The 11,145-nt window shown below is 43.0% G+C and overlaps 1 protein-coding gene across 1 annotated transcript; it reads left to right on the forward strand.

Moving 5' to 3' along the window:
- On the forward strand, positions 7,271–8,145 carry LOC102171837 (GTP-binding nuclear protein Ran-like). The gene has a single exon (XM_013963226.2). The coding sequence runs from the start codon at positions 7,303–7,305 to the stop codon at positions 7,903–7,905; it is 603 nt and encodes a 200-aa protein (XP_013818680.1). The 5' UTR covers positions 7,271–7,302; the 3' UTR covers positions 7,906–8,145.

Consider the following 11,145-nt stretch of genomic DNA (forward strand, 5'->3'; position numbering starts at 1 on the left):
GTTGGATGGCATCACCGACTCAATGGACATGAGTTTGAGTGAACTCCAGGAGTTTGGGACAGATGGGGAGGCCTGGCGTGCTGCAGTGCATAGGGTCACAATGCAGTGCATAGGACGTGACTGAGCGACTGAACTGAACTGAACTGAGAAACCATAGTGACGCAGCTACAAACCAGGGCATGGCAAACAGCCCCCAGAAGTCAGGATGCAGGTGTGGAGAAGCGTGTCTCTCAGAGGCTCTAGAAGGAACCAGCCCTGTTGATACCTTGATTTCAGATTTCTGCGTTCCTGAATGGTGAGAGAATAAATTCCTGCAGAGTTAAGCTATTCAGTTTGTGGTAATTTGTTATAGCAGCCCTAGGAAACTGATACAATGGCCACTTATTCAGTGTTCCAAATAAATGCATTCTGTAAAATGCTTTCCCTCATTTATTCCTCAAGACAATCCTTTTGGATAAACATTAGTGTCATTATTTTACAGATGAGGAAACTGAGCTGAAGCACACACAGTGAATAATAAGTAACAAAGTCAAAATTTACACCAAGGTCACATTCTCAGCCAGCTTCCAACGGTGGCCACCATTAACCATTGGGGACAAAGTGCCTAGAATGGGAGGAGGTAGAGGCGGGACAGATCTACAGGGTGGAAAGATCTGAAAGGTGCAGAATTTCTAGAAACAAACAAGCCATGGGAAAACATTGGCTTTTATAAGAGAATGCTTTTACTTCAAATTTGAGGGAGGGGAGACAGAGGAGCAGGTGGAAATGCAGGAAAAATTGAAATATAAACACATGCATTGATACAAGCATTCCTAAATCTAAAATCATCTGATTTCATTTAGAGACTAAAATGCATTATGCATAAGTTAGTTTTTGCTGGTAGAATTATCTGGTTTTATGGACAAGGACTGTGCAAGGACTGAGAAATATCAAAACAGCTGAGGTTTAGGGTGATGTGAATACAAATGGATTTTTTAAATCTATTAAAATTGACTTTAATATTATAGCATTCATGTGATTAAAAAAAAAAAAACCCCAGCAGCAATATAGTATGTCTAGAGTATTTAGAGGCAAAAATTTCCCCAAAATAGTTTTTAAAAATGAGCAAAATAATCAATTGCTGTGGTGGATTGGGTTTTGTGTGTATAATCCCCTCAGGCCCTCTTTTCCCACCATTGGAGTCTCCAGCACACTGCCCCGCCCAGCCAAGTTGTTCACAGGAGTGTTCCCTTCTGGCTCAGCAGGGCAAGACAGTCATGAGCAAACTGCCAGTCTTTCCAAAGACTGGCAATGGTTAATGGTGGCCACGGTTGGAAGCTGGCTGAGAACGTGACCTTGGTGTAAATTTTGACTTTGTTACGTATTTGTTTCCAAGGACCACACCTGATCTTGCTGTAGTGACTTGTGCCTCTCTGACCAACAAGGAAAGAGGCTTCTATGTATGTTTAAGCAAAGATGTAACTCATTAGATTTTTCTCATGAACAGCCCAGGTTAGGGCTTCCCTGGTGGCTCAGTGGTAAAGAATCATTTTGCCAGTGCAGGAGACACAGGTGCAATCCCTGATCCAGGAAGATCCCACATGCCATGGGAGCAACTAAGCCTGTGCCCCACACCTATTGAGCCTGTGCTCTAGAGTCCAGGAACCACAGCTACTGAAGTCCATGTGCCCAAGAGCCTGTACTCTGCAACAAGAGAAGCCCCAGCAATGAGAAGACCGCACTCTGCAACTAGAGAATAGCGCCTGCTCGCTGCAACTAGATAAAAGCCTGCACAGCAACAAAAGCCCAGCACAGTCAGAAATAAATAAAATTTGGGAAAAACTTGGCACGCTTTCTCTGTAAAGAGCTTGATAATAAATATTTTAAAAAGAGAGAGAGAGAATAGCCCAGGGTAAGGTAGTGCACAGCCCAAAGGAACAGACTAAAACTAGTAACCACTCACCTTCACTGAGCACCTATGCACTGGGCATCGTGCTAGGTATGCCTGATTTCATCTGCTCTAACTGTGGTCCCTGGAAGTAGGTGTCACTGCCGCCACTTCACACCCCTGAGACTACACACCCAGTAAGTGGCCACGAGGGCCCTGGTTCATGCATCTGGGTCTGTAGATAGCAGACTGCCTGTCTCTACTATAGGCTTTTGATCCATGCTTGTCAGATGACCCTGCACGTGAGACGAATTGTGGATATTCTATAACCTGGTAACATCATAGCAAGATGGTGCTAGGGCTGGTAAGAGATTGGACTCTCCACCCAGACGTTAGATTTGGGTGATGTGACATGTGAGAGGCCTTTTAGGGGAACAGCATAACGAACAGTGCTGGAGTATTAGCTTGGCACAGTTTCATCAATGAGAGGCTGGCTAAGCCCTACTCAGAGGTTCCCACAACCTCAACCTCAACAGGGAGATTACCGCAGCCACCAACCTTGCTGTGGTAAACTGGAGAGATTGCTTACCAAATATCCCCAGCAGATAGCCTCTACTTTGCTTTGTGGGTAGTGTATCCCTTGATCTTATTGCATTAATCATAACTTCAATAAACTCTGAATTTGAGAGGCTAATTCTAGAGAAGAACCAGTCTTCCAAGCCAAGGCATCTGACTCCAAAGGCAGGGCTCCTTTTCATGGTTCCAGGCTGCCTCCTTACACTTACAGGGCTTGCTCTGGTCTCCCTTGAGTGGTCCCACTTCCTCATGGTGATGAGGGAGGTCTTGAGGAGGGAAAAGCGGATCTATCCAGCGACCCTCAGGCACTTTGTGTTGGAAACTGTCTGGATAAAGCCAGACTGTGTCTGTGAATATTTCTGTGGACATTCTTGCTAGATCTGTTCTGCTCTTCATCTGGTGGTCTTTCCTCCCAGGTAAAGGTTATGTGTGCCAGGGTTGTGTAGCTGAATTCTAAAAACTTTGAGGCAGACACTCCAGGGACATTGATAAGGCAAGTGGCCAAGCTGGGATCTCCCAAGTCTTAGTGCAACAACCAATTCCTCCAGTTTCTCTGCTCTTAAAAGCAGTGGTAACAGTATTAATAGTAATAACTAGTGGCAAGGGTCCACACTCTAAAAATAGAGCAATTAATATGGTATGGAATTCACCAAATATTCAATTTGTTCATTCTACAGATAAGTTTAAGGGACATGTCCACAGGCACTCTGCTAATTAGGCCTTCCCCGGCAGAGGAAAGGCCAGGAATCAGGGGCCATCTCTCCCTAAGACATGATGCACTTTCCTTCCAAACTTTCTCTGATGGTCTGAGTGCTGGAGATCAGGAAAGAGGCTTTAATAGAATTTGACTTACACATGCATCTTAATTAAGAAGCAAATTAGAATTGCTTGATGGGTACACTTTGAAAGAGAAAAGGCACACAAAATGATTATCAGTCACTGAGTCCACTGAAACATCTAGCCTATGGCTGAGAGCTTTGATGGATGGTGGGTTTGCTTGTTTCCAAATAAGCGAAATCACTGCCTTGCCAGAAAGGGTCCAAGGAGGCCCCCTCCCTGGAGCCCGTGTTGGGATAATGAAGGCCTCTGTAGCCTCTGTTCCAGGGGAGGAAGCTGGCCACCTGGGTCTCTGACACCAAAGGTGATGAGGTGGCTCAGGAAGTGTGGGGACATTCCTTCTTCTCCCTCAGGGGATGTAGCTGCTGTCTGACTTACTACTCTGTTTTCAGTACACAGGGCAGTACTCATCTGAGGCTGTCGCTCAATACATGCCTCTTCCTTCTGGTAACTAATCAAAATCGTAGCAAAAGAATCCAGAGGAATGTTGTGGAAGGGGCAAGAGAATTGGAGTCAGAGCCAATCTGAGTTTTGCTGCTACTTGACTGTGTGGCCTTGGGCTGGTCCCTCAAGTTCTTTGGGCGTTATGTCCACTCTGTCTCCCAGGGATGTGGGGCTACACTGCAGTGGCCATTAAACATTTCCAGTTGTTCAGCTGTTCAAGGAGATGCACAGGACCCAAATGAGAATGCTTCCACATCCACAGTTGATTACAGAAAATGGAGATGGTAGAGCAGTTACATTAAAGTAAGGATGTGCGTCCCAGCTGAATGCTGCCTCGTAGCAAAAGGACGGGAGAGGCCCAGAGCCAGCAGGCTCCTGCTATCTTCTTTCCCTAAGGCCATAGCTAAGTGCACTTGCTCAGACCAGAAACCACCAACTGTCACTGATACCTTGGAAACAGTGAATCCAAATTAGAGTCTCTGCTAGAACTGTTTGTATTGACTATTTCGCTGGTCCTGTAGGCACCATCCTGTTACATAACTAGCCCCAACAGCAGAGCCCTCTGATGGGCTCACCAAGACCAGGGGCAAATCGCCAATCTCACCCTCATCAATGAACATTGCTTGTAGGCTGGGGCAGACCATCCACAACCCCTAGGGACCCATGGTTACAATGCAGTGCTATTAGTCAGCAGGCTCCTTGCCTTGAATGAGAGTTAGCTGTGTGCAGGAACTTTAGCAAAGCCACTTAGACTAATCCCAGTCCTATTAGAATTCACTCTCATGGGTACCATATCAGAAAATACATATGTTCAGTATACTATAAAACATTATAGAATGTTGTTTTAGCATATGCAACATCTTCCTGTGTCTTTCATTTTCACAATGTTATTCCTTCCTGGATGGGATGCTCACCCACCCACTTTGGGGGGCTGACTCATGCCCCCCAAAAGGCTAATGGAAGGTAGGACACAGAAGAAAAGGTGGTGAGACTTCTAATGATTCTGTAAATGACACTAGGTCATCATTAGCAAGAGAGGGGGGTGTTTGTCTTGGAGCATCACTCTGGTTCAGGCCTGAGAAGGGCGGGTTTCTTGCCAGCATCTAACTCTGTGGAGATGGAAAAGCAGACAGATTCCAGTAACTTGAGTGCTTCAGCAGGAGTGAGGGAAAGACAACCAGGTTCCCTTGGAAAAGGAAGAGGAAAATGGGGCTGAGAGGAGGGATGGCCTTTGCTTTTCTGAGGTTGTCTTAGGAAAGAGACATGGTAGAAAAGAGGAAACTTTTTCTAACATTCTTTGGATCCCATATATAGGATTAATCATCCACAGAAAGACTTTCTGGAAATGGGCTACATCTTCCTGCCTTTTCAAATGATGAGAGCATTAAGAAGGATGTACACCTGGTCCTCAAGGAGTATAAGGCACTGAGCCTTGGGCCTCTTTTGATTTCCTGACTCACCTAGCTGGGGGCCAGGCCCAGATGGTAGACTTGTGGATCACCCTAGAGAGATCAAGATGACCTCACATGTGGTGCTCAGTGGACAAAACTCAGGTCAATGAGCCTGATACCTTTTTTGAGTTCATGTGGATCTTCTAACTACCAAGGAGAGCCTTCTCTCATTAAACACCCTGGCATTTTTCATTTCTGTGAGACGCAGACAAAAACTAGTTCCCTGGAGACTTTCTGAAAGTGGAGACAGCCTCAGTGTGCAGTGGATTTAAACACACTGAGGGGCCTTTGCTAAGTCCTCCATCTCCCAGGAGTGACACATGCTTTTTGGTACTGATGGAGCCAGAGATTGTTTCACCCCAACTCTTTCTTGTGCTACAGCTGAGAGTCTTGTGGAGTTTATGTTCTGTAAGGGCCTTGCTTTCTAAGTTGTTACTGGAAAGGGATACTTTAGCATCACGAAGAGAAAATATTTTCTTTCCCTCATCTTGATAGGAGGTGAAAAAGACAGATGCCAATCTCAATGCCAATATTAAGCAGGCAGAGGATCTGAATTTCTGCATTTAGGGGATATCAGTAAATGCAGAAGGAAAAAAACAGGCCTCCAAAGGGATAATGATCAACAACAACAAAAATTTATTAGATACCCTGTATGTGTTGGTACTCAGAGACCACAGAGGAATAAGGAATATGAAACCTGTTATTGTAGGGCTGGCATTCCAGTTGAGGATTCCAGGACAGACACATAATGGATGAATTATAACTCCTGCTACTTTTCATTGAGCACTTCTTCTGTGTTCAGTTCAGTCGCTCAGTCGTATCCGACTTTTTGCGACCCCATGAACCACAGCACGCCAGGCATCCCTGTCCATCACCAACTGCTGGAGTCTACCCAAACCCATGTCCATTGAGTCGGTGATGCCATCTAACCATCTCATCCTCTGTCGTCCCCTTCTCCTTTCTTCAATCTTTCCCAGCATCAGGGTCTTTTCAAAATGAGTTAGCTCTTTGCAGCAAGTGGCCAGAGTATTGGAATTTCAGCTTCAACATCAGTCTTTCCAATGAACACCCAGGACTGATCTCCTTTTGGATGGACTGGTTGGATCTCCTTGCAGAGATCCAAGGGACTCCAAGGGACTCTCAAGAGTCTTCTCCAACAACACAGTTCAAAAGCATCAATTCTTCCATGCTCAGCTTTCTTTATGGTCCAACTCTCACCCTTGACACCCATTCCATGTGCAGGCAAGAGGAGCTCCAGGGTACAACAGAAAGAGCACCCACTAAAAGCTAGGGCAATCTGGGAAGGCTCTGTGGAGGAGGTGGGACTTGCCTGGACCTGGAGGATACACACCAGTTAGACCAAATGAGAGGAACAGAATACTGGAAAATGTTACTTTGTCTGTGATTACTTTGGTGATGCCTGTTTCCAATCTGCTAAAGGCAGGTACTGTGACTGCTCCCCTTCCCCAATCCTCTGGTGTTTTTGAGATCAAGGGTAAGGAGCAGGTTTTCAGACTCACCTAAGAAAGTAAGAGAGGAGCAGTCTGCATCACAGCAGACCTTCCAAAAAATTGTATTTGACCTGTGGCAGCAAAAGTGCAGTACAGTGTGTGGTCTTTTGGAGGGAGAGGGCTTAGAATGTGGTTTTTATTTTAAAATCTCAAGTATTAAAAAAAAATAAAATCTCAAGTATTTCTTGCAGATTTTTGTGATATGTTTCTTTCACACATCTGATGAGAAGATTCCAAATGATTATGTTTCAGTATGAGATCTGGGTTTTTCTAACCTCACGCTTCCCCTAATGACAATAAATGTCACCTCTTAACTCAAATGATTATGGTCCTAAAAGCCTATATTTCTGGGGACATCTCCAATGTTTAATTCAAGTAAGAGTCTGAGCAGCTCAAGGCCCAACTTTACACTCACAGTTCCTCCTGCCCTCTAAAAGTTCAAGGTTAAAGAGAGTTCAATATTATTAGGAGAACTGTGATTTATTTATCTATTAACAGACCAAAGGGGAAAAATCAAATAGGCTTATTTAAAGATCTTGAGCAAAAAATTTGATTTAAAAATCCATTTTGGGCTCAGTCAGACGGGCGCAGAGATGCTTCTGGAAGTAACATCGTGATGGCTGCCCAAGGAGAACCCCAAGTTCAGTTCAATTTTGTATTGGTTGGTGATGGTGGTACTAGAAAAACTACATTCATGAAACGTCATCTGACTGGTGAATTTGAGAAGAAGTATGTAGCTACCTTGAATGTTGAGGTCCATCCTCTTGTGTTCCATACCAACAGAGGACTGATTAAGTTCAATGTATGGTATACAGCTGGTCAGGAGAAATTTGGTGGACTGAGAGAGGGCTATTATATAGAAGCTCAGTGTGCCATTATAATGTTTGATGTAACAGCAAGAGTTGCTTACAAGAATGTGCCTAACTGGCATAGAGATCTGGTACAAGTGTGTGAGAACATCCTGATTGTGTTGTGGGGCAACAAAGTGGATATTAAGGACAGAAAGGTTAAGGCAAAGTCAACTGTCTTCCACCAAAAGAAGAATCTTCAGGACTATGACATTTCTGCCAAAAGTAGCTACAACTTTGAAAAGCCCTTCCTCTGGCTTGCTAGAAAACTGATTGGAGACCCTAACCTGGAGTTTGTTTCCATGCATGCTCTTGCCGCGCGGGAGGTGGTCATGAACCCAGCCTTGGCAGCACAGTATAAGCCGATTTAGAGGTTGCTCAGACAGCTTCTCTCCCGGAAGGAGATGATGACCTGTGAGAAAGTGAAGCTGGGGCCCAGCGTCGGAAGTCTAGTTTTATAGGCAACTGTCCTGTGACGTCAGTGGTGCAGCGTGTTTGCCACTTTATTACATAGCTAAGCAGAACACGTGCTTAATCTTTGGATGCTGAAGGAGATGGATGGGCTTTGGAGTGAATGTGGCAGTTTAAAAAAAAAAAACCTTCATTATTTGGACCCGGGTATTTAGGTGTTTTGGAACACAGTTGTTTCCTCCCTGAGTTTCAAATATAAGACTGCTCTAGTCACATGACAGTATTGAGAGGTGGAAGCTTGTTTGTTACTGTCATTCCCATTCCTTTCGTTTAGAATCAGAATAAAGTTGTATTTCAAATATCTAAGCAAGTGAATTCATCTTTTGTTTAAAGGAACATTTTAAAACCACTAACAGGGAAAGTTGTGCCATGTTACTACTTGAATTGCCTTTGCTATTACCACTTAATTTGAAATCAATTAGGTTAAATGCTCCTAATTTTCTGTATACTTGAATCATTTCACACAAATGTAATGACAAGTCAACAGTATTGTATTTGATAAGTTGTTCAGTTCAGTTCAGTTCAGTCGCTCAGTCGTGTCCAACTCTGCAACCCCATGAATCGCAGCACACCAGGCCTCCCTGTCCATCACCAACTCCCGGAGTTCACTCAGACTCGCGCCCATCAAGTCAGTGATGCCATCCAGCCATCTCATCCTCGGTCGTCCCCTTCTGCTCCTGCCCCCAATCCCTCCCAGCATCAGAGTCTTTTCCAATGAGTCAACTCTTCCCATGAGGTGGCCAAAGTACTGGAGTTTCAGCTTTAGCATCATTCCTTCCAAAGAACACCCAGGGTTGATCTCCTTCAGAATGGACTGGTTGGATCTCCTTGCAGTCCAAGGGACTCTCAAGTTGTTAAGAGGTATAAATAATATCAATAGTTAGGCTAAAATAACATCTGTCCCACCTGCCTTTGGGCTTAGGTAGTGTCACCTGGAGATGAGATTTATGTGACCTGTCAAAGGTGGCATTTGCTTCAGATGTTTCAAACAGTTAAGAATTATCTTTGCATTTTATGGCAAAGTGACCATTTTCTAATGTAGAGCTTGTCAAAGTCCAATGAATTCATACAAATGGTTGCAGGAACTTGAGGAACTTCTCATTTGTTAAAAGTGAAAATAATTGTGCATTTACTTTTTTGTTTTTTGATGTTACATATTTAATGTAAGGTTGGTATTCTAGGAAGATGTTCCGTGTTTACCTGCTGTTAAGTACTCCCAAGCTTTAAAGGTTATCAAAGATGAAAGATTTCATTGTTTGATGGTTTTTCTCCCCCCACCAAAGAATTTTGGTGGGTGGTGTAATACCACAGAATGCTGCAGCATGAAAGTAGATCTTAGGTAAGCTTCTCAGTGATGTGAACCGAATGCCAAGCTTTCAGTAGATTAACCACTTATACTGTATGGTTTCCACATGTAAACATGAACTGAGTCTGTCTTGCCTAAGTTTGATCTCACTGGCACCATATTGTAGCAATTAGAAATCAAGACAAGCTATTTTGCTCTTGTAAGTACTATAGTTCAGTTTGCCAAAGTTCTTTAAAGAGATGTCCAATTATCCTTAAATGATTACTTTCCTACCTAAAAGCAGGGAAGGATCCCTTTTAAGTATATGGAAAAATGGACTATAAAAGGGTAAAATTGGATATATTTTAATTTGTTAAAATATTGAATAAATATTAACAGATTCACTTACCAAAAAAAAATCCATTTTGGGATTTCTTTGGGGGTCCAGTGGTTAATACTCTGAGCTTCCAATGCAGGGGTCATGGTTTTGATCCCTGGTCATGGAACTAAGATCCTATATGCCAAGTAGCCAAATTTTAAAAAATAAAAGTCCATTTTTATTTATAAGTAAATAGCCTAAATAAGAGTAAAAGCTATCCCCTTAACATATAAAACATTTCTATTTCATACCAAAATTTAACATGATGCTTTATGGAGAACAAGACAAGAGTGTACACTCATCATTATTTATCAACAGTCTGAAGGTATAGGGCCAGTAGTTGAATAAGAGAAAGAAAAGAGATATAGGAAAACAAGCAAGGAAAAGTATAAACATTTATTATTTTCAAACCTGGAAAATCCATGAAAATCAATAGAAACATCATTACAGATAAGATAATTCATTAACAGAATTCCATACATTATATAAGAATCAATTAAAAGATAAAAGGCAAAAGAAGATTTCATTTACAAATGCTAAAAAATAAAAGAAAAACAACTAGAAATATAATCAAAATGTGCAAGATCCATACGAAGAGAATCTCAGAACACTCATGAGAAAATGAAGACTTGAACATGTTTCTAGAACCCTGTTCTTGAATAGAAAGACTCAGTGTCGTACATAATCAGTAACATTTACTAAGCATTTACTAGATAACAGACACTCCTCTAAGCGTTTTACTGTATAACTCATCAAAGATGTAAATTACCCCTAAATTAATCTGCAAATGTAATATGATTGAATTCTATACATTATGCATATACTACCTATTCAAAAATAAGATTTAATTTAAAAAGCTCAATTTCAATAATCCAAGCTGACAACACTGAAAAATCATCCAAGATTCTTGAAGCTCTTAAATAAGGAAGAGGGAGTGCCAGGAACACGAGGTGAATCTTCTTCTCTCAGGACTAAGACACTAACCCCTCTGTACCTCAGTTTCCGCATAGGGTGACTAGGCAACCTCAGCTTGCCACTAGAAAGCTCCAGAGTAAGGCCAGAATCTGCACAAAGTCTAGCTGACACACACACAGAGCTCTGCCAGGAAAGTTCTTTCCCCAGCTTTAGGTCTTGAAAGGCCTATACAGGCCAAGAGGGGAAGTGAAACAGTCTGTATAAACATGGATTAGATGGGGCTTTTGGGGTACCCTCTTCTCCGGATATCCCACCCCAGCCTCACAAGGCTCCCTGATGCTGACAGTCCCACACTTGAACAGGGTCCCCCAGGGGCAATTTCCTCCTTCGGGGACTTTATCACACAATGATATCTAGCAAACTGAGTGGGCCAAGTCAGGGGGTAAAACGGAGTTCCTACCTGACAGCGCACCCAGGAGAAGCAGGAAGAGGACGACCTCCTGCATCTCTGATAGTTCACTTCTGTGTACCCTTCTAGCGCATCTTCCAGGACCTGAACCC

This window comes from Capra hircus, chromosome 4 (assembly GCF_001704415.2).
Source record: "Capra hircus breed San Clemente chromosome 4, ASM170441v1, whole genome shotgun sequence".
In the NCBI taxonomy this organism is placed as follows: domain Eukaryota; kingdom Metazoa; phylum Chordata; class Mammalia; order Artiodactyla; family Bovidae; genus Capra; species Capra hircus.

Coding starts and splice junctions, on each gene's coding strand:
- LOC102171837 (XM_013963226.2), top strand. CDS start 7,303: ATGGCTGCCCAAGGAGAACCCCAAGTTCAGTTCAATTTTGTATTGGTT.